At 40.0% G+C, this 22,997-nt stretch overlaps 2 protein-coding genes across 3 annotated transcripts; one reads left to right on the forward strand and one right to left on the reverse strand.

Annotated features, from left to right (window-relative positions):
* Positions 1 to 3,210: 3,210 nt before the first annotated feature.
* On the reverse strand, positions 3,211 to 12,272 carry LOC306858913 (uncharacterized protein). 2 transcript variants are annotated; one of them, XM_079399714.1, is made up of 3 exons: positions 12,216 to 12,272; positions 11,322 to 11,455; positions 3,211 to 6,360 (listed from the first exon to the last, which is right to left on the reverse strand). In XM_079399714.1, the coding sequence occupies exons 2-3, from the start codon at positions 11,404 to 11,406 to the stop codon at positions 5,279 to 5,281; spliced, it is 1,167 nt and encodes a 388-aa protein (XP_079255840.1). In that variant the 5' UTR covers positions 11,407 to 11,455; positions 12,216 to 12,272; the 3' UTR covers positions 3,211 to 5,278. The 2 variants fall into 2 exon arrangements, with proteins under 2 accessions (XP_079255840.1, XP_079255841.1); XM_079399715.1 differs by having other exon boundaries at positions 12,026 to 12,272.
* A 7,377-nt stretch (positions 12,273 to 19,649) lies between these two features.
* LOC306858858 (toll-like receptor 7) lies at positions 19,650 to 22,608 on the forward strand. The gene has a single exon (XM_079399626.1). The coding sequence runs from the start codon at positions 19,662 to 19,664 to the stop codon at positions 22,464 to 22,466; it is 2,805 nt and encodes a 934-aa protein (XP_079255752.1). The 5' UTR covers positions 19,650 to 19,661; the 3' UTR covers positions 22,467 to 22,608.
* Positions 22,609 to 22,997: the final 389 nt, after the last annotated feature.

The following is a 22,997-nucleotide window of genomic DNA, read 5'->3' on the forward strand; positions in this document are numbered from 1 at the left end:
GCCGGTCCTGCAAAAAGAAGCTGGCAGCCTGGTCAAAGGATATCTTGGACCAACTAGACCCCGTCCATCGTGAAAAGTTTCCTGCAGTTTTGACCTACAGGTTGGCAGACTTTTTATTAAGGTTACTTTGAACATGAGAAAATGGTTTTTACAGATATCCAGATTCATGCCAATTTACATTTATTTGCATACTGCTTTTCACAATACAAATCATTTCAAAGCAGACAATGCATGCTCCTACATTGCAATTTAGAGTAAACGGTTATCAAAAGATAATGATGCGCATATCATACATTATATGAATGCTTGGTTAATGAGATGTAAAGAGATGTTTTTGTTGTCTAAAATAACACCATGGTTTTCACTATAGTGGATGTATTAACATATTGCGCTGTATTCTTTATTCTGCAGGCTGTCCTGTGATAAGGAGGTCGTCAGGATGATGTGGGGACGCACGCTGGGAAACAGTGCCACTGCCCTGTATAGGCAACTGTGTGTCAGGCACAGAGAGCAGTGGGCCGAATACCTCTCTGTGCTTGGGAAGTTTATGACCCACGCCACAGACCCCAGCCGTCTCGCTGCCCAGATGGTACCTGTGCCCTGCCCGGGAAGCTGCTGTCAGTATACGCAAAAGATGTACTGACACGGCCAGGGTCACCTCCATTTATGGCTCCATCTTAAAGATGGATTCAACAAAAAAGGTAAGATGACACAAAATCACAACTTCAGTATTACTAGAGATGCAGGCTTTTCACAATATATTTTTTAAAATCCTATTTCAGGTCACTAAGAAGCTTGCTGGTGAGGCAGCTGGAACAGCAGCATGGGTGACTGACATGGGCAACGAGTTTGGACAGGTCCTCATGTGTGTCCTTATGGCAACAGAGGGTGACGGCCTGCTTCCCATGTGCTCCGGACTAGTGGAGCGCTACAACAGAGCTGGAGAAGCTCCTCCAAAAGTCCTTTACGTGGACCGGAACTGCTGCTCTGCCACGGGCAAAGGCAAGGCAGCTGCTCTGTTTGCAGAGTGGGACCAGCTGGCTGTCAGGTTGGATGTGTGGCACTTTATGCGGCGGTTCGCAGTAGGGGTGACCACAGACTGACCACATAAATACAGCGTATTTATGAAAAACCTCTCCGCTTGCATCTTCGAATGGGATGCTTCAGATGTGGAGAGGTTAAAGGAAGCCAAGCCCACTTCCAAAGAGCTTGCGAGACATTGCCACCGCCGCACTCGAGGTGCTCAAGAGACTAAACAGCTCATTGAGAAGCTGCTTAGGGACTTCAGGGGGGCGACAGACACCATGGGCGTCCAGCTTTTGGACCAGCAGAGGATGCAGGAGATCTGGCGTATCCAGCAGCACCACATCGAATGTATCCAGGACCCTCCAGGAGTACAGCTGTACAGGAAGACTGGACAGGTGACCAAGGGAGGTGTCATTCTGCCAGTCTACTGCTGTGCACGTTGCTCGATGTCCCTGGAGTCATTGCACCTGAATCGCTTCGTGCCAGGTTTGCATTACACAACAATAATAGGTTTGTGTGCGCACACTTGGTGTTTCCTTGGTAATAACTTCTGACTTTGTTTTCAGGTACAAGTGCAGATGCCTTGCACTTTCAAGTGTACCTGCTGGAAGGGCTGGTGTAGTGGAATGAGGCGCGTGGTGGCAGTGGAAGGTGGCAGAAGGGAAGACATCTGCTATGGCGGACAGATGCCACAGTACCTCAATGTCCTAAGTGAGCAGCTTCTGGGCCATAAAATGCTGGAGGATTTCACCAGCCCGAATACATTATTTTTATTTTACATAATAAATAAATAATTTCTTGAACATATGTGATATGACCATAATAAGTGTATTTATTTCTTTTTATGTAAGGGTGGAGAGTCTGGGACCAGATGGCCAACCTGGCTATGACCATGTAGTTAGGTTGGCCAACTGCCTAGTTGACCTGCGCCATCAGGGATTTGTCACTCAGCAAAAGGTGGATGAGATGGTCACTCTGTGGGATAACTTGTCAGAGGACGACAAGGGCCCACTCATCTATCCCCCTCGCCACCATGACAGAGTCCTGAAGGGCAGGTTTAAAGTTAGTCACTCAGCAACCAGAGTGACTCCTGACACAGAGAGTCTAAAGCGGTAAGTTTTCAAATTAACCCTTCATTTTTGGAGCATTCTGTTCAGTGTTGTTCATATTCAGAAATAATCTGATTAATAATTTTGCTTCCTTTCTCGCTTCACAGCTGCTTCCTTGGTGAGGGAAGCGGACCAGCTCAGTGGCCCAACGCAAGCCGCCAAATTGAGGCCATCTGCCTGGCTCTCTGTCGTGTTTCCCCTGCTGGTCAGACCGTCGCTGGAGTGAAGGTGAACCGGTGGGCTGCCATCCTCCGGGACTACCGTACCATCAGGGATGTAGTCCTGGATAGCCCTGCAATCATGGCAAGGACTAAATTAAAGCTCTTCGAGCTTAACCAGCTGACAATCTCCCAGTGGTAAGTTGACAAAGTAATTGTTAATTTTTTTTTCCACATTGCTCTCTTCTCTCTAAATATGTTAATCGTTGTCTTTGTTTTGTTTGTAATTCCTGTAAGAAGAGGCAGAAGAGGGAAGTACTGCAGCAGAACATTGAGCCCTTTACAGCTCCATTGGTGGGCTCTTAACTCCTCTCACCAGTGCTGTCAAAAATTCCTGAACCACTTAAATCACGGACACTCAGCCTTTGAGTTTGCCATCAGTGAGGATGGTTCTGGACAAGCAAGACAACGCATTCGAGCTGCAGCACCCTCTCTTGAACCTACATCCACTGCCGCACCTATACCTGGTACCTGCTGTAGCACCCGAACTTCTTCCACCACCTGCTGTTGGACCTGTACCTGCTGCACCCATACCCGCAGCACACAATCAAAGGGTGCCCAGGACCACAGCTTGGTGGCGGAGGAAGGCAGAAGAGGCAGCCGCAGCAGCCAGAGCACAAGGTCTGACACCAAAAAAAACGGCGAAAATTTGTTCTGTCAAAAATGTGGCCAGCCAAAGACTAAAGAGTTTGGCCACTCCGGGGTGTCCATTTCTGTGAGAAGGACTCTGGGAAGACTGTGGCACAGTGGCTGGAAGAGGTCAAAAAAGGACAGTCATAGTTTCAGCAGTATGTTTGTACATAATTCATTTCAGAAAAAAACAGTTGTAAATCTTTTTTTTTTTTTTGTTAATGTCTACAAATAAATACTTTTTTGGTTAATATGTCTACAAATAAATATTTTTTGTTAATGTCTACAAATAAATACTTTTTTGGTTAATATGTCTACAAATAAATATTTTTTGTTAATATGTCTACAAATAATTTGTTTTTTGTTAATGTCAACAAATAAATAGTTGTTTCCTTATTTTGTTTATGTCCTGCCAAACCTCACATTTTTTCTGGTTTGTAACAGACGAGTTTAATTTGCTTTCAGTGACTGTTTTGTCTTCTTTGTATCCATCAATTAAAATCAGAATTTCTTCATGACTGAAATTTTGCTTCCTGTTTCTTTTCTCTTCCATACCTTCGATTAAATGTTTGCTTTGATTTTGATGACTTTAACGTTAGACATTAACGTCTTTTTCAGGTTCAGTTTATGTGCAGTTCAGTCTAACAATTTGAAGGCGTCTGATTGGGTAAGAAACATACGTCATTCTATGCGACTACACATTACTTTACGGAGAGCTTACGAACTACTAGCTAAATCCTGCCTTACGAACAACTGGTGCAACCGAAGTAAGTACAAATTTAGTTACAAACTAAACTAGCTAGTAGTTACTAAGCCTCTAGGGTGGACTTAACGTTCTAATTTAAGTAAGAATTTACGAATGGCTGGTGCAGCCCTACCCTGGTGTTTGAGGGACATCTATTGTTGTTGCCTCTGCCATCAAGGTGGGCTATTTGCACTTAGTGTAAATAGAATCTTCGATTTATTAATAGCCTATATAATTTGCGCAATATGTGAAATTATTTATGGAAATGGCTCAATGGATTTTTTTTCAATATATAAAACTTATTGACAATACATTTTTAGGAATGATGATGTCATTAGGCATGCCATTTTATCAATTAGAATTAGGGGATGAAACAGGCTGGAGTTTCGCAAAGTATTTTTAATGCATATTCTCTTCAATAACAAAACTGGGTTGAAACATGGCTAGTGTGATGTTCATCAATTTAAAGACCAATTCAGCAAATATAAATAAATAAATAAAAGTTCTACAAAAGACACCAATGTGGTTATTAAGTTAGAATCAGTACAGTGTTGATCCTATTCAGTTCAAATCCACATTGATGACATTCAAAATGGTTCTCTCGAGGGAATTGTCATGGGTTACTTACGGTTTCCTTTTCAGTTGAAACATTTTTACAATGTTGGCAGGTGAAAGTTTTTTTCAGTGTGAATTCTCACGTGGACTTTAAAGGGGTCATCGGATGCCCATTTTCCTCAAATTGATATGATCCTTTAGGGTCTTAATGAAAAGTCTGTAACATAGTTTGCTTAAAATTTCTCAACGGTAGTGTAAAAAACACCTTTTTAAACCACTCAAAAACAGCTCTTGTCAGAGCAAGCCGTTTTGTAGCACTTTCCTTTAAAATGTTAATGAGCTCTGCTGACCCCGCCCCTCTCTTCCGAGCCGCTCTCAGAGGGACTGTTGACTTTAGCCGCATTCATTGTGAAACTTGCTAATTATCACATTATTAGGAAAGGCGATTTGCAAAGATTCATTACAAACCCTTATACTCATTCTGTTGGTGAAGCTGGATCACGAATGATTTGCGCAAACATGATCATTTAGGTAGATCAGGGGGCGTACTCCCTTCAAAAACAAACGTAATCCTCTGTGTCTTCAGCGGCTCAGATGTCGGGAGTAAACGATGACTGCTATATTCATTATCACATCCAACAACAGAACGCCTCAATCGCTTAATCTGAGACATCTTGTTTTCCCCTGCACTGGAGTCGACACAATGGCGGACAGCTCACTCAGGGAGGGTCTAAAGTAAGATGGACTTGTCAATCAACTATCGTGGGAGCGGTCTGTGCAGAACTACGTCATTCTGACAGGGCTCGGGGATTTTAAAATAGAGATTAAAAAAATAAATAAAAAAAACTGGTTGGATTTTTAACATTATAGGATGGGATGTGTACACATTTCCAACACACATTTATGTTCAAACAACTTGTAAAATGAATTTTGCATCCGATGACCCATTTAAGGTTCCCATGTTGAGCACAAATCTCTCCACACTTTTGGCATGTCTAAGGCTTCTCTCCAGTGTGAGTTCTCATGTGCCTATTAAGGCTTATTTTATGATTGAAACTTTGCTCACACTGCTGGCACGTGAAGGGACTCTCTCCATTGTGTATTCTCATGTGGACTGTCAGGTTTCCATGTTGAATGAAACTTTTTCCACATTGAGGGCATGTGTAAGGCTTTTCTCCGGTGTGAATTCTCATGTGCCTCTTAAAACCTATTTTACGAGTGAAGCGTTTTCCACACAGCTGGCAGGAAAAAGGCCTTTCTCCATTGTGTATTCTCATGTGGACTATAAGGTTTCCATGTTGACGGAAAGCTTTTCCACAATGAGAACATATATAAGGATTCTCTCCCGTGTGAGTTCTCATGTGAATATTAAGGTTTCCTGGTTGAGAAAAACTCTCTCCACAGTGTTGGCATGTGTAAGGCTTCTCTCCGGTGTGAGTTCTCAAGTGCCTGGTAAAGTTTTCTTTTAGAGTGAAACTCTTTCCACACTGAGGGCATATGAAAGGCTTTTCTCCCGTGTGAATTCTTATGTGCCTCTCAAGACTTTCTTTACGAGTGAAACTTTTTTCACAGTGTTGGCAGGGAAAAGGGCTCTCTCCAGTGTGAATTCTCATGTGGACTTTAAGATTTCCTTGTTGAGCATAACTCTTTCCACACTGAGGGCATGTGTAAAGGTTCTCTCCAGTGTGAAGTCTCATGTGAGCAGTAAGGTGTACTTTTTGAGCAAAACAGTGTCCACACTGAGGGCATGTGTAAGGCTTCTCTCCAGTGTGAACTCTCATGTGCTTGTTAAAGTTTCCTTTTTGATTGAAACTTTTTCCACACTGTTCGCAGGTGAAAGTCTTCTTTCCAGAGTGAATTCTCACGTGGTCTCTAGAGTTCCCTTGTTGATTGAAACTCTTTCCAAATCGAAAGCAAGTAAAACTTCTAGTTTCTGTCTCTTGAGCTCTTTTTTGTGTGGAAGTCTTTTGAGTCTGAGAGCAAGATTTTTCTCCAGTTATGTCATCATGAAGATTCTCATATTGATCTTCCTCTTCATTTTCATTAAGTACTTTCTCCTCTTTCAGTGCTATTAGATCTAAAGTGAAAAAAAAACAACAGCGAAAAGTTAACAGCCGTTTAATGACACAAGACAACAGATATCAAAGCACTTAAATATGCAATGCATCAAAACCAACGACGTGTTAGATCATATACCTGCTCTGGAGGGCCAGTGTCTTACAGAGTTTAGCTCCAACTTGCCCCAATACATGTGGGAATGTTCTGAATTGCTCAACTTAAAGGCCTTGTCCACCATAGTGTTTTTGTTTTAAAATGCATATTTCTCTCTCTGTTTTGGCCTTCTGTCCACACCGAGACAGCACTTTTGTCAAGAAAAAAAATGACATTTTTGAAAACGCTCTCCAAGTGGAAAAATTTGAAAAAGCCGTTTTCGTGTTGTAGTGTGGACTGGGAAAACGGAGGCTTTTGAAAATGATAAATGCATGTTCAGTCATGTGACATTTTACCAATAGATTTCTAGGTTTATACCAGTATTGTGCCGGTTATGTGCTACTTTCACACTATTGCTACAGATGTGTTACTTTGTACACTCTTCATATCAGTCCTGCAAAGATGATAGAAAATGTACTCACGATTACTGTTTGTGGCTAAACATGAGGGCAGTTGCATTTTAGATCAGACAAACAATCCTGAGTGAGTGCGTCTTGAATGTGTCAGCGAATGGTGAGATTTTCCTAAATAAAGTGAAGTGACATTCAGCCAAGTATGGTGACCCATACTCGGAATTCGTGCTCTGCATTTAACCCATCCAACATGCACACACACAGCAGTGAACACACACACACACCGTGAACACACACCCGGAGCAGTGGGCAGCCATTTTTATGCTGCGGCGCCCAGGGAGCAGTTGGGGGTTCGGTGCCTTGCTCAAGGGCACCTCAGTCGTGGTATTGAGGGTGGAGAGAGCGCTGGACATTCACTCCCCCCACCTACAATCCCTGCCGGCCCGAGACTCGAACCCGCAACCTTCGGATTACAAGTCCGACTTAAAAGACATCCGAGTGTTTCACACACCGGTTTGTTATTGTGGCGGCCTTTCCACGCCCCGAAACGTGACGCTAAACGAAACAAACTTTGATTGGTTGTTTGACATGGAGCAAAAATACGCTGTTTTCGTGCAGATTATGGGGCAGTAATATTATAATAAGTTTCACTTCCTATGTCACCAGGGGAGCGAAATCTGAGTAGCTGTTTTTTCACATGCTTGCAGAGAAAGGCTTACCCAAAACAAAGTTACTGGGTTGTAATTTTTCCACATTTTCAGGTTGATAGATGCACAGGGGACCCGATTATAGCACTTAAACGTGAAAAGAATCGGATTTTCATGATATGCCCCCTTTAAAGTTACATAATGTAGCTTTAAAAAAAGTGCATTAAAATAGAAGCAATACAAATTCCTCGACTTAGAATTTTAGTAGTAAATTTCTATTCTATTTTCAAGTTTAATTATATTTCCCCAAAAAGATAATTGATTTATCATGTTTTTTCCCAATATTCCACAGCAAATGTATGTGTGTGTAAATGGTCGGAAAAGTGAATTAGGTCTTCTGCACAAGCAGGAAAGTCATTAGATGCTGTTCTGCAGGGAAAGCAAAACTGAATTACATGAAATCTGTATTTTTATTGCAGTAAAAGCTCCTTTCATGTAATCATAATGTTATATTGTGTCATGTTCATGATAATGAAACCCACTTTATTGGTATTTAAATAGACGTGTTGAATTTGTGTACATACATGCACTGTATTAAGCAGTACATAAAACTATTGAATGAAAAGCATTTGTTGCTTCATGAAAAATATCTGTGTATTTGAAAAATATCAACTTCATCTGTGATACAGTATGTACGTTGCTGCTTAATGTAGTCCAGAGGAAGCACTCGTCCTAGACCAACTTCTGATGCTGCATTTACTACTCCGCTTTAAAGATGTGAAAGCCACAAAAGATGTTTTCTGTAAAGAACCATTTGAGTCACAAACATTCAATCATAATCATTTAGTTGCGTGTCATTATAAAATTAATGTCTGCTGTCCGTTTTACTTGCCCATCAAAGCCCTTTAAATGAAGAGCAAATGTAGACAACAGTTTATATGTGATCTCAACATGTCTGTCCACATGAGGTGACCCGCTCCATGTCAAATAAAACCACGTTAACTACAACACTCATGTGACATTCTTCAAAAATATATTTTATTTCTGTATTGCTGGACATTTAAATAAGGGTCAAATGTGACCCGAGCTGGTAAAATGAGTCGTAATGCGCACTGGCTAATTTTGAGCAACAGACAAAAAAATTAAATAGTTGAATTTTATGTTTTTACAAAAATTTGTTCATTAAGCCCTTGTCTAGCGATCCCAATGTTCCAAATAGTAATTAAACATCTACAATTATCTTTATTTATACGGTTTCTGAGGAGTATCTTATCTCCGCTCACTTCATGCTGACTGCCATCCGCAGCGCCCGCATAAAGACGACAGCATGACATTCACGACACTTTGCTGTGCCACAAAGGGGATTTTGGATGATGACATACGCATGGACCAATCCCTGAATAGATTTCCTTAATTAAGAATATTCTCATATAAATTCACATTGAATGGTTATTCCTAATAGGAGTTTACATTCAACACACATCTGACAAAGAATTTTCAAGAGAATACATTATGGCAAGGATATGAAGCGTCATCACAACTCAATTTAGGGTACCAATAGACCAGAGGTCCTCACTATTTTTTTTTCATGGGAGCCGCACTGATAGGGCAAAGTCAATCGGAGAGCCACTTTTACGGCAAAGTATCAAAAGTTACATCCAGTCATAAATAGCATGTCTTTTTATCAATCTGTCATCCCTGATATGCAATGCAACACAATACAAAAGGTGCTATCATTCTTTAACATTTACCAGTCAAATTTGTAACTAGGACAAGCAGGATTACCTTAATGCTGGGAAGACCTTATTTATTTATTTTTTCTATACTAGCCCATCATGTATCTATTATCTAACCATCCAAGTGCACATTCGCGTTAAGAGCTGGCAAAAAACTGGCAAATGCGCAGTGAGTCAGTGTCATGGACATAGGACAGAGCAAGCGTAAATATCTCTAGTCCATATTTCCATCTTGTAATGCCGCTGTTTTAGGTATTTTTTTAAAATATAAATTATTTGTAATAGAGCACTGTCTGGCCGTGTTTACACCAGACCAGACAGTTGTCGTGCCGCGCCCCACTGCGCTAAAAGTCTGTCAACACTTGACACGAAAAAGCAACCATTGCAAATCATTTGAACGTAGTGTCAGTACAGTTCGTCATAAACAGAACGAGGCACCAGTGTAGACAACATCAATGGGTTCCAGAGTAATGAGCGAAGTGGAGCGCCAACAATTTCCTCTCCGTGCTCCGAGCATTTAATAATTACTCCGCTCCAACTTCCTACCACATGACAAGCTAAAATCAGCATTAAAAGGTATACCTGCTGCTTTTTGCAGTGCCAATTTTGTTTCTGATGAAAAGAACTATAACTTCCCGCTCTCCTCATCATGGCCTTCACATTCTTTTTTATTTGAGTGATCCATCTCTATCAAGCTAGCTAAATATGTTTAACGTGAATTCTTGCTAAATATGCAGTTATATTACAGGTAGTTGGCATGAATTGTACTCGTGCTGGAGCGATGGTGGAGAGCTCTTGGAACGAGTGAAAACCACGACGCTCCGACTTTTAAAAAATCCGTTCCTTGCTCCATTCAAAATTACACCGCTCCGCTCTCACTCCACTCCGCTGACGTACTCTGATGGGTTCTATTGTCTTTTGTCGGATCGCGCAACTCGTGTCCGGTTTAGACATGGTGTGAGTATTTTAATGGGTTATGTTATAGCCCTGCTTGTTTTTAATGTTTTTGTGAAATATCTGCATGATCATATCATCATATTATTTACTGGCATGCGAGTCACAAAGTAAAGCTTGGCGAGCCATGCAATGAGTAACACTGCAATAGACGATAGTATAGTTTATCGACGATAGTCAAAGATATCGCCTGTTGCTGATGCCTTTGACGACAGCGAGACGATTATTATAATTATCCGTCAAAAATAGACTACATGCCCATCTTTAGTGATGAAGCGCGGAGAGCCGCTTCAGAAACTTGCCACAGCGCGATTAATCAGCTTCGGTAGCCGTGGAGCTGTAATGCGCCGCAGACGCCTGCAGTGTAAATAAGGGTAAGAGATTTATTCATCATACAGTGTAAATCGCATAATACTCACACTAGACTTAAGTCAGTTATGATGTTCTTTGGAAATGTAAATTTTCTTTGCTCATTTTGAATAACTGAGGAAATGTAACCGTTTGATTAACTGCTCGTCGCCAAACATTTCAAGAACATTCTTCCTCTCCTGAAAGACTTGTGCATGTATCTGCCTCCTCAGCGCCATCTGGCAACTCCTAGAGACCTCTTGAGCTGTCTTAAATAACTGGGAGAGTAAGAGTGATTCTTAGCTTTAAGAAATTTGATAACTCGCTTTTATACTTAAGTTTGAAAGTAAGAGTAAATTTCATGAATTCTCAGCACTTATGACTAAAATGGCACTTTGAGAAGCTTGATAAATACGGGCCCAGATTTTTATCTAAACATCCAAATTGTCATATGGTGTGACTGTCACTGTGACGGCGATTTGCAGGGAGGGTGGGACGTTCACTCTCAGTGCTATCAGGCTAAAGTTAGCATTTTCTGAGATCTCCTACTGCACCTTTAACTGAGCAAAACATGATACACAGAAATTGCATACACCTTTTTTAATGATAAATACATATTCAAAACTTATTGTATGGGTGATTTACTGTTCACCATTAAATGCTTTCAATAGGAGAGAGGAGGTCCTGAGATCATGACAGTTCACACAGAACAGACACCTACTATAGGGAAGGATGAAAGTCTAAATGAGTCACAAATGAGTGAGTTCAGCTTTGAGATTGAAAACCAACCTGTTTGTTCCTCAGTATCTTCATGTTTGACTCCAAATGTTTCTTCAATCCTCATGTCTTCACTCTCTAGTTTAATAAACGTCATCTTAGTTGGTCCACTAGTTTTTTTTTTCTGTGGGACTGGAGACTTTGTCCTGTTTAAGATGAGAATAATTAACACAAAGAAAAAATAAATGCATAAAACGATCAAAACTAAGTCTCTGGTACGTCTCAATCAGCTCTCTAGTTCAGTAGTCAGTGCACTGGTCAGTCAGAGTGATAGTTAATGGACTTAAATCACCTGATTAGACAAAAAAAACTAAATGAATAAAAGAACAGTTTATATTGAAAGTACTTGGTGTGGTATTTGATTTATTTGGCATTTAATTACTTGTAGATCACATTTAAACGATTATACTGTGTAATGATTACTTTGTAAAAGTTGCAATTAGTGTGTGTGTGTGAGAGAGAGTGTGAGTCTGTCTGTGAGAGAGAGAGTGAGTGAGAGAGAGAGAGAGTGTGTGTGTGTGTGTGTGTGTTGTTGTTCTCGTTGCATTTACACTGTTTGACCAGCATGTGACGTCAGCTCGCGGCGATTCGAGCACTTTGAATCATTTTTGCATGGTTTTGAGTCTAAACTACGTTTCTTCATTACTATTAGCCAGCGAACGAATTCATGTTTATGACAAAATTATTCACGATATAGGGAGCAAAATGAGACGCACCTTTTCTGTTACTCATGTGTTGATGTGCTTTCCTCTCAAAAAATATCGTATGCAAAGATAAGCAAGATAAAGCATTATAACATTACATTCAATAATATTTAATGAATTTTGCTTCGCTTGTAAAGACTATACAGTGAATGCTTTTTTTTTAAAAATATCGATTTATACACCAGAGATGCTTAAAACAAACCTTTCATCAGCCGAATCACTGACGCAGGAGCGCGGCGCAGCCTAATGACCTCACACCGGCAGACCAAAATAAAAGCCCTGTATAGTGCAAGGAAATTTACATACAGAAAACAAATATATATTTGCGTATTAGTAAGTATTCAGTGGTGAAATATATATTTAGATATACATGTTGTACAGTAATGTGCTGAAAATATAATAATGATAATAATAATAATAATATAAAATATAATAAATATTCTAATAATGAAATTAATGTGTGAAATTCGGCCTAAAAGGCAAAACAGGACTGTCCTGAGTGGAGAAACACACAATGTATTGGGTATAATGCTGTATTATTAAAACTCAAACAATGTTGTTTACATACCTAAAATACATATTTTACAGTCACTGTTATGAACGTTGATCATAAACAGCTCAAAGGCTTCCTTGAAGTGGTCCTCCTTAACCAAACTGAACATCTAGCACAGTTTTACCATAGTTTGACTGCAAAATATTTCAATACAAGCATTTCAGTTAATTGTAAATCATGCAATATTCCAAACCTTTAACCCACGGGGAAAAAATCAACCCACATAAACAATTCTGTGGGGGGAAAAAACGCATACTTGAGTCAGAATGACTGATCACAGGTCAAGAATCAGGTAATGTCAGTGGCAACTTTAACTCCGAAAAACCCTTTCCTATTTCCCGCTCATTGTGAAAATCCTGCATCAAATTGTGCCTTGTTTATAAACCAATCTGTGATTAAATGAAGTGAACAAAGGACCTATTGCCGTGGTCTGGAACTTAATTAAAAATAAATTTCATAAAATAAAGTTTATCATTTCGTTTCTGTGTAGACCTGAGTTCGCCGCTCTCGTCATTTACCTACGATGTGCGTGAATCAGTGGGCGGGGCTAAACAGACAGTGATGTAGAAGCAGGCATTGATCTTCTTTTAGGAGGCGGAGTTTATCCACACTATTACATCATAGAGTTGTACATTCCACAACCCTCGTTTTGGCAGATTGGCTTCAATATAAGCTGTTTTTAGGCTACAGAGGTAACGATATATATCATGATTCTGTAAATTCAATCAATTAATAGTTTGTATATATTGACCACATGGAAAGGACTATTTCTTTTTTTACATTCTAAAGTATATACTCAAAAAATGTACTCATTCATCACTTCATCCATATAATTATTTTGCATACAAAGAACGATGGAAGGCTGAAATGCAGGTAGAGATTACACAAGAAGACTGGATATATATATGTCCAAAGGGACATGGAGATTTTAAAGGGATATTCCACCCGAAAATGAAAATTTTGTCATAACAAAATTTTCATTTTCGGGTGGAATATCCCTTTAAAATCTCCATTTGTTTGAGTTAGTTACTTCATGAGCCCCAGAACATATATATATATCCAGTCTTCTTGTCATTAATGACAAATCAAGATCTCAGTCTTCATGAATTTCTGGTGAAATTTTATCCAGAACTGAAGGATCTGGAGAAATCTAAGCTATATAAGGAATGTAAACTTGCGTTTATATTTGATGGACTTGATGAGAGTCGCCTGCCTCTAAATTTTAATAGTAGGTCTCTGAACACTGTTGAGGAAAGAGCATCTGTAGATGTGCTGTTAACAAGTCTGGTCAAAGGGACATTGCTTCCATCAGCTCTCGTCTGGGTGACATCACGGCCAGCAGCAGCCGATCCAATCCCTCCTCAATATGTAGGTTTATTCACAGAGGTACGAGGATTCACTGAACAACACAAGGAGCAGTACTTCATAAAGAGAATCACAGATGAGAGTCTGGCCTTACTTACTGAACACTTACTGAAATGTACATTCACTTCATACTGATGCAGATGAAAATGAAGTGCCAGAAGTATGATGAAAGGCAATGCACAAAGCTCTTATATTCTAACAGAGAAATGATTTTAAAATTAGCCAAACTAGTGTTTGAACAGCTGAAGAGGGAAAACATTGTATTCTATGAGGAAGATCTTGAGGAATGTGATATTAAGGTGAATATAGCCACTGAGTTTACAGGAATGATTGCCAAGATCTCTTAGAAGGAAGATGTACTTCAAGAGACAAACGTTTTCTGCTTTGTGCATCTGAGTGTTCAAGAGTTCCTTGCTGCAGTGCATGAGTTCATCTACTACCTGGAGAAGAATATGCAGGAGCTTCAGTTTTTCTTTGATGAGCCAAAACAAAATGTACAATTGCAGGATCTACTACAGAAGGCTGTTGATAAAGCTATTAAGAGTCAGAGAGGACATCTGGACCTGTTCCTACGGTTTCTGATGGGCATTTCACTGGAATCTAGTCAAAACCTGCTCAAAGGCTTGCTCACGCACATTGAAGCAGAAAGCATCACACAAACAGCTAAATACATTAAATTAGTACAAGATGAATACAATATCCCAGATGAAACTTCAGTCAACCTATTTTACTGTTTACTTGAGCTCAAGGATCATTCATTATATAAGGAAATCCAGAGTTACCTCAGTTCAGATAAACATCCAGGAAGAAAACATTCATCTTCAATGTGCACAGTGCTAACCTCAGTATTGCTCATGTCAGAAAATGTGCTGGATGAGTTCAACCCCAAAAAATTCACATCATCACAAGCAGACTACAAAAGACTCATTCCTGCTATGAGATGCTGCAGAAAAGCACTGTAAGTAATTTCACTGACTGCTGTTGAATTAAATGTTTTGTTCTGCATTACTAAACAATTGTCAAAATATTATATGAAGTATTTTTCTGTTATTGCAGAAACGTCTCGGGTTACTTACGTAACCCATTCTCTGAGTAGGGAACGAGACGCTGCTTAGCTTATGCAATGGGGAACACCCCCAGGTGTGACGATTGTCTGAAGCCCTTATAGAATCATGCCAATTCATTGGCTGATGGCGCAAGATACCGCCCCTACATCATACGTGATTGACATAGACCCGCGCTCGCACCATCTTACCCCTCAGATTTTCCTGTCGAAGAAGCAGGTCGACAGCAAGACGCAGCGTCTCATTCCCTGCTCAGGGAACATGGGTACGTAAGTAACCCGAGATGTTCTCTTTCATAGGTTCACTCAACGCTGCATAGCTTAAGCAATGGGAATGATATACCACACACAGCAAGCTAATTTTGGTGTTACAGACCAGAACACCAAAAACACAGCTGGCTCAAACAGAAAGAACCTGGGAACCAGGAACTGTGTTCACATCAAGGTTATAAAACCTCACAAAAGTATGGGGAGAGGACCGCCATTCAAATATCCTTCATGGGTATCCCTCTAAACAAAGCTTGGGAGTGGGCCACCCCCCTGGTGGAATGAGCTCTGATGTCTAGAGGTGAAGGCCGACTGCGCACCTCGTAGGCCAACAAAATAGCATCCGTAAACCAGTGGGATAATGTGTGCTTAAACGCGGCCAGCCCTCTGCAGCCTGTACCAAAACACACCAACAGCTGTAGGGACTTGTCCACTTGACCTGGAACGGTCCACATACATCTTTAGGGCAGGGCAGAGCTGATGAAGATCATCACCTTCACTCGAAGAGGAGGGAGAGAAAGCCTGCGGCACTACCACATGTGAACGAAAAGATGTAGAGAGAACTTTGGGGACATAACCAAGTCTAGGTCTTAAAAATGCTTCGACCAGACCAGGAGAAAACTCAGTGCAGGACTCGTTGACAGACAGAGCCTGCAAATCTCCTACACGCTTAACCCTTTAAGACCGGCTGTGTCGTCGCCGACACACTAAACCAAGCTGTATTCATGTTACCGTAACTCTTCAACCGTTTGCACCATCACAATAATTCAAATTGCTCCTGACAGAAAACTACATGCGCTTTTCGGCAATATATTGCTTATTACGGTAATTTCTTGCGCTCCGTCGACAAATGACGGCTGATTTCCGGGAGAGCGGGGAGGGAGAATTTGAATGGAGCGATAGGGAGCGCGGAGTTTTGGATTGCATAAAATAATAAACGAAACAAACAAAAACATGGTGAAGGAGGAGTAAACAGCATAAGAGTCGATTGGGATGATTTTTGATGAGACTTTGGGAGCAGTCTGAGTGAGACTTTTTCACATGTAGTGTGTGCATCGCTATAATGAGTCCGTGCATGTAAATGTATGGGTGTATGCATGTGCACGCATTTACATGCATGTATAAATGTATGCGTGTATGAACAAAAAAGCCTCCTGAATGAAAACTGTGCAACCCAGTGTCCCAAAACTACTTGTATATATGTAATATAGTTGAATTTTGAAGTAAGAAGTGTTGGATTATTTCGATCACGATTTTTCTCTTTTTTATAAATAAAAAACAGAAAATATTTTACTGTTGTTTTTTATTTTTGTCTATTTAAATTCTGTTTACAAACTCAACACACGACATTAATGGTCAAAAACTGTACTTTTTTGAAAGCCGTCTGTTTTCTGAAAAAAATGACACCTTGCACTTGAAAATAGCACATTCTGTTAGAATTTTACAGTCAAATAAACAAAATATGTAAAAATGACCTATTTTACCCTTAGGTTTTAAAGGGTTAAACAAGTCCAACGCCAACAAAAGAGTAACCTTTAGCATCAAAATCCTCTCAGGAGCTGATTCTAGAGGTTCAAAAGGAGGCTCCAGCAACACCATCAGGACAACAGAAAGGTCCTAAAGTAAACTAGGAGGACGAACCGGCCTCAAGTGCTTAATCCCACGCATAAAGGAGGAGACCAAACGATATCTACCCAGCGGGACATCGTCCGAGTCCCTTCAAGCAGTGATAGCCACAACGTAGACTCTCAGGGTGGTAGCCAAAAACTTATCTTGTAGGAACTCCAGCACTGAACCAACTGGGCAGTTAACTGGGTCCACAGCATGAGCCGAACACCAGGATTCGAAAACCTCCATTTGTAGGAATAGAGCTTCCTAGTGGAAAGGGCCCTGGCACAAAGGCTAAGGGCAACCTATGATCGGCCATACACACAACTTCCAGATCTCTGGACGTGGGTGCCAAATTCTGGCCTGGAGCTGACACAGCAGGTCTTTCCTAACTGGAATCTCCCACGGATCGCCCACGGATTTGCGAGCAAATTGGAGTGTGTAACCGAACTGGATCGTATGAAGAATCCAGGGCGACACTCCCGGCAGGTCCCTCAATATTGCTGCTGAGACCAGAAAATTTCCCAGCTCTTCTAGGAAAATTCTTCTCCTAAACAGCTTTGCCTGGTTCCAGGAGGGAACCGCAGCTATGAAGATGACATATGCATTATATGCCGAGATGTCCACCATATTAAAAAATAACATCCGTGGCCACCGATTGGTCCTCCTTCTGCAGCTGTAGGTGCCGACAACCTACAAAAATAAAATAACAAGAAAAGAATAAGTACAGATTTCATCATAAGTATTTTTAAACTGCACATGACAAAGAGAATAATCATGCAAACATTGTCAAAACACAAACTGTATCTTCCTGAAGGCGAAGACGGCGGAGAGGGCAGGTCGTCCTTTAACCTGCACCAGGTTGGGTGGCAGCTCTGGTTCATTTTTCCTGATTGTCCCGACCAAGGCTATTTTTTTCCGCAGAAGCTCCTGAGCAAGTGAGTAAGAGGTAAAAAAGTTGTCACAAGTGACAGTGACGGAGTCCTTCTGTCATCTCCATGACGACACACTTTCCCTGACCCACCTCTGCAGCATCACCTGTCATACCCAGGTAAATGTCACACCTCCAGGAATAGGATGTGGCAACATCAGCAGTCACCCAAATTTTTAGTCTATATTTGGCTGTTTTTTTGGCACGTACTGCCGAAATCTGCATTGCCCTTGTCCATGTCCATGTCCAACAGTCCATGTGGCGTGCTTCAAATGACTAGCACATTTAATCCATAACGCAATTCTTGCCTTTCCTTCCCGAAATTTAAGACTTTTTGAAATTATAATTATTTTTTCTTATACTAATTAAGGTATTTAATACTATTTATGGCTTTAAATGTAGTTGTTATTTAAAAGAACACTTGTTTATTTAAATAATAAAAAAAAAAATAATAATTCTGGACTTTTGGCAGTATGGGGTGGGTCGTTCGAACCACCCGAACCCCCCCCCCCCCCCCCCCCCCCCCCGGCTACGGGCATGTAAACATTTGTTATATTATTGTGTTAAACAATAATTATAATGTGTTTATGAATATTTTAGCCTACTGTATCATATTTAAATACATATGGGGCATATCTGTTTAAGATCAACCTTGCTATGTGCATCCTGCATTTTTGCTAATCTGTCGGTCTCACAACCTTTATGACCCCTCCAAGAATATATTCAGGCCCTCTTGACATATTTATTGTAGTATGCATAAAGCATACTAAAGCAGAAATCTCCTGACAAAACATAATCATTGAGTTTCTGTCTTCCCAAAGATTTTTTAAGAACACTTCTTTTGACTCATTACAACACACTTCCTTCGTTTCACATCCTTCTTTATTTTGGACTCTTGCCAATTTCTTTCAGTGTAATTAATAGCAATAAGAAGTGAAACCACATGGATGCAAAAGGGTTTCAGTATTGCAAAATGTATGAAACTTAAAATGAAAAGTAAGGCAAACTGTGTCATCACTATGTTGAATCAACACTACTGAAGGCACTGCTTTATAATTATTTTGTCTGCATTTACTCGGAATTGTTTAAAGGTAAGTGTTCAAACAATCAAACTTGGGAAGTCATTGTAAGATTAGGCACTCTAACCTTATTTATACAAGTTCACCTGACTTAATTCATTCTGTTTTATTGACATTACCCATTTTGATTGAGATCCTTTCTGTTTGTACAACTGTTCCTTTAAAAATTTAAATTTTTTCTCTCTAAATTTGGTGATTTGATCTTTGAAAATAACAGCACTCTATTTTAGAGAGTTAAATGAAGACAGAGATTCTTCCTGAAGAACATGCACAAACAAGGTGTTGATAATAATTTACTAGACAACCAGTTGCCATTGGAAAATTAAGTAAATAAGCTTTCCTCCACACTGAAAAATATACTGCACTAGTGAAAACTTAAACATTAAGTGACACATGCTTTCTCTTATTCAGTTCATTTGTAATAAATCTGAGTCTGTAATCCAGATTTGTAGTTTTTCTTAGGAAACAGATTTCAAATTCTTTTTGTAAGTACCTAATAAAATATTAAAAGTATGTTTTCTACAGTGCAATGTGCATTCAGTATATTTTAAAGTATTTACTGCATGCACAGGGATTTTAGCAGCCTTTTATTCTGTGTTCTTTGCCCAGTGACTCAATGGTTTATTAACTGATGTATCAGTATTACCTTTGCTGCTGCACAACTCCATTCTCACTGCACTTACACTGGTGTTCTCTTTCTTAGGAAAACCGAAGCTAAGAAAAGTCAAGAATTTCAACTGGATGATTTACTCTATTTAAGTGATAACAGGGTAAATCTCACAATGTCTAAGAGAGAACATGGTTTTTGCTTCAAGAAATACTGTCGTTTGACCTCATGCCTGCTTTACTGCTGTACTTTCATAAATCTTGTAAATGGATACTCCATAAAGAACTGTACAGTCAGAGGGTCTTTGAAATATTCCCAAAACATAAATGTATTTTGTGATAAGAGGTCCCTGCGTTTCGTACCAGGGAATATACCGGACAAAACCACATACTTGGACATTTCTAACAATGTCATACAGAAGATAATCAAGAAGTATTTCTCTCAGCTGGATAATCTTAGAAGTCTTAATGCACAACACAACAAGATCAAGGACGTAGAGGAAGGAGCGTTCAGCAGTTTGGTGGCTTTGCAGGAGTTAAATCTGGCCAACAACAGACTAACAGATATCTTGGGAGGAATGTTTCAGAATCTGGGAAATCTCACTGTGTTACATCTGAATGAAAACTCGATCACAAATATCAGCATCTCTGCATTTTCACCCCTGGTCAGTTTAAGAAAAGTTAATCTGTCCAGAAATCTTCTGAAGAAAATAAGCAAAGTTCAGCCGCTCTTTTTATTACCACAGTTACAGGAAGTGCACATTGGGAGTAATGGCTTCACCTCTTTTCAGACCTCGGAGGTGTCCAACATATCTTTGAGACTAAAAGTCCTGGATTTATTTCAAAATCCTTTGAAAGAGTTCAGTATCACTGCAAATATTTTCCCTCACCTTGATCATTTGGACTTGGCTTTTATTACTGAAAACATGACATGGGATGTGCAGGACAAAAGGTATCTACAAAGTGTGCAACATCTGAATCTAAGTGGAATACAATTGCCCCTGGAGAAGATCACAGATCTCCTACAAACCTTCAACTCCTCTTTGGTCAGCCTAAAGCTACATTTTCTGGGGGATGTAAAAGTGAGAGCTTTGATAAGGAACGTCTGTCTGATTTCTTCTTTAAAATTTCTAGGCTTGCAGTGGAATAACATTACATCCATATCAAAAGGCGAGATGCAGTTTTGTACACAGTTAGCTGAGCTTGATCTCTCCAATAACAGACTATACAGTGTCCCAGCTGTTGTCAGCGGCCTACTAGGTCTTCATTTTTTGGACCTCACCTTCAATAATATAAAAAACATAAGTAGAGTTGATTTTGCCAACTTAACCCAATTACGAACCCTTCAGATTTACAGTAATGATATATCTTTTGTTGAGGGATTTGCTTTTAAAGATCTGAAAAACTTAGCAACTCTAATGATTGGATCTAACAGAATCTCTTTCAATGGATATTTAAAAAAAGATCTTCAAAAACTTGAGAGTTTGGATCTAGCAAATAACAAGCTGGACTCTGTCCATAAGGGAGATTTTGACTCCTTAAAATCACTGAAGAATTTGTCTCTACCAGACAATCAAATATCATTTATTGAAGCAGGGTCGTTCAGTGGACTGACAAATTTAATTTTCTTGAATTTGCAATCAAACAAGCTCTCTCGGAGTTCAATAAATACTTATGTGTTCTCCAGACTCCCAAACCTGAAAACACTTCTGTTGAACAATAACTATATTTCATATGACAGTCAAGACATTCTTGAACAACCACCCTTTAAACATCTGAGAAAACTAAAGATCCTGAACATTTTTAGCCAAGGCCATAAAGGAATGCATTATTTACCCTCAAACCTTTTCCAGGGACTGTGGTATTTGGAAGAACTTCAAGCAGAGAATCTTAATATAAATTCTTTACATCCAGATACATTTACTTACACTCCTTATCTGTGGGTACTGGATCTCAGCAGAAATGAACTTATTTCACTCACAACAAAAATATTTCTGCCACTCCAGGTCCTCAAAACACTCCACCTGTCTAAAACTGGCTTGCAATCTTTGGACTTTCTCATTAACGCAAATCTCAGTAAACTACATCTGCTGCATGTAAGCAAGAATGCATTATCTGTCATTAATGAGACTTTGATCCAGTCTCTTCCAACACTGATATACCTTGATCTACGAGGAAACTATCTCTCATGTGACTGTACCAATGCCTGGTTTGTCAACTGGACCATAAGTAGCAATGACACAGAAGTTGAGAGTGCTTTTGAACTCACATGCAATTACCCAGACAAGCTCAAAGGACATAAACTCCTGGATCTTGATGTAGGATCATGTAATGTAGATGTTGGATTTTTCTGTTTCATTTCCACATTCACACTGGTCTCTGTGACCCTCCTTGGCTCTTTCCTCTTTCACTTCCTCAAATGGCAGGTTATTTATGCATACTACCTTTTCCTTGCTTTTCTCCGTGATAACAAACAGCAGAGAAAGCCCAATGGTTTGCAGTATGATGCTTTTATTTCCTATAATGTTCATGATGAATTGTGGGTAATGAGGGAACTGTTACCTCAGCTGGAAGGCGAGCAAGGCTGGAAGTTGTGTTTGCATCACAGGGACTTTGAACCAGGCAAACCTATCATGGATAATATTGTTGATGGCATTTACAGCAGTCGCAAAACCATCTGTGTGATTAGCCGTCACTACCTGGAAAGTGAGTGGTGTTCCAGAGAGATTCAAGTTGCTAGTTTCCGTCTCTTTGATGAGAAAAAAGATGTTCTCATCCTGGTATTCCTAGAGAATATTCCAAGTCATCAACTGTCTCCGTACTACAGAATGAAGAGACTAATCCAGAAGAAGACATATCTCAGCTGGCCTAAACCAGGAGAGGACACCAGGGTCTTCTGGCAGAAACTGAGAGTAGCTCTTGAGACCAAAGGCACCTCAGAAATGGAGCATCCCATTGGCTGGGATTTTGGGGTCATCTAACTGTTTCTAACTCAATAAAATATTCTTAAACTTTGATGTCGAACTACTTAATATTGTATACCCTTATTTTCTACAGTAATTACTTCCTCTTTTTATGAAAGTTTATGTATGGGGTTTGTTACTTTTCATTAAAGGACACCTATTATGCAAAATCCACTTTTACATGGTGTTTGAACATAAATTTGTGTAGGTAATGTGTGAACACAACCACCCGACAATGATAAAAATCCACCCACTCATTTTTAACCCTCTTTATACCAAGACCAAGTTGATTCTCACACAGTGTGACGTTACACTGCATAGGGCTGGGCCACGGGGGTTGATTGGCAACCCTGCATTGCTATGGTTTCCGACATCAGCGGTTGGGCGCTGTCCTCCATTTTCTCCACGCTCGACCAACTGTAACATCAACAATGTCTCGCAATCAATCCCGATGCTCTGTGTTTGGATGTAAGACTGAACATAATTAAGACTCTTAAGAGCTGCTGAGGACACTGTAAATTACTTTCATTTTTCAGAGTAATGCATCTC

This window comes from Barbus barbus, assembly GCF_936440315.1.
Source record: "Barbus barbus genome assembly, chromosome: 39".
In the NCBI taxonomy this organism is placed as follows: domain Eukaryota; kingdom Metazoa; phylum Chordata; class Actinopteri; order Cypriniformes; family Cyprinidae; genus Barbus; species Barbus barbus.

Excerpts from the sequence above, each read along its gene's own strand:
- LOC306858913 (XM_079399714.1), bottom strand. The coding sequence starts at position 11,406 with ATGACGTTTATTAAACTAGAGAGTGAAGACATGAGGATTGAAGAAACA. Across the intron at positions 6,361-11,321 it reads AGATACTGAGGAACAAACAG|ATCTAATAGCACTGAAAGAG; the intron begins GTTGGTTTTCAA and ends TTTTCACTTTAG.
- LOC306858858 (XM_079399626.1), top strand. The coding sequence starts at position 19,662 with ATGTCTAAGAGAGAACATGGTTTTTGCTTCAAGAAATACTGTCGTTTG.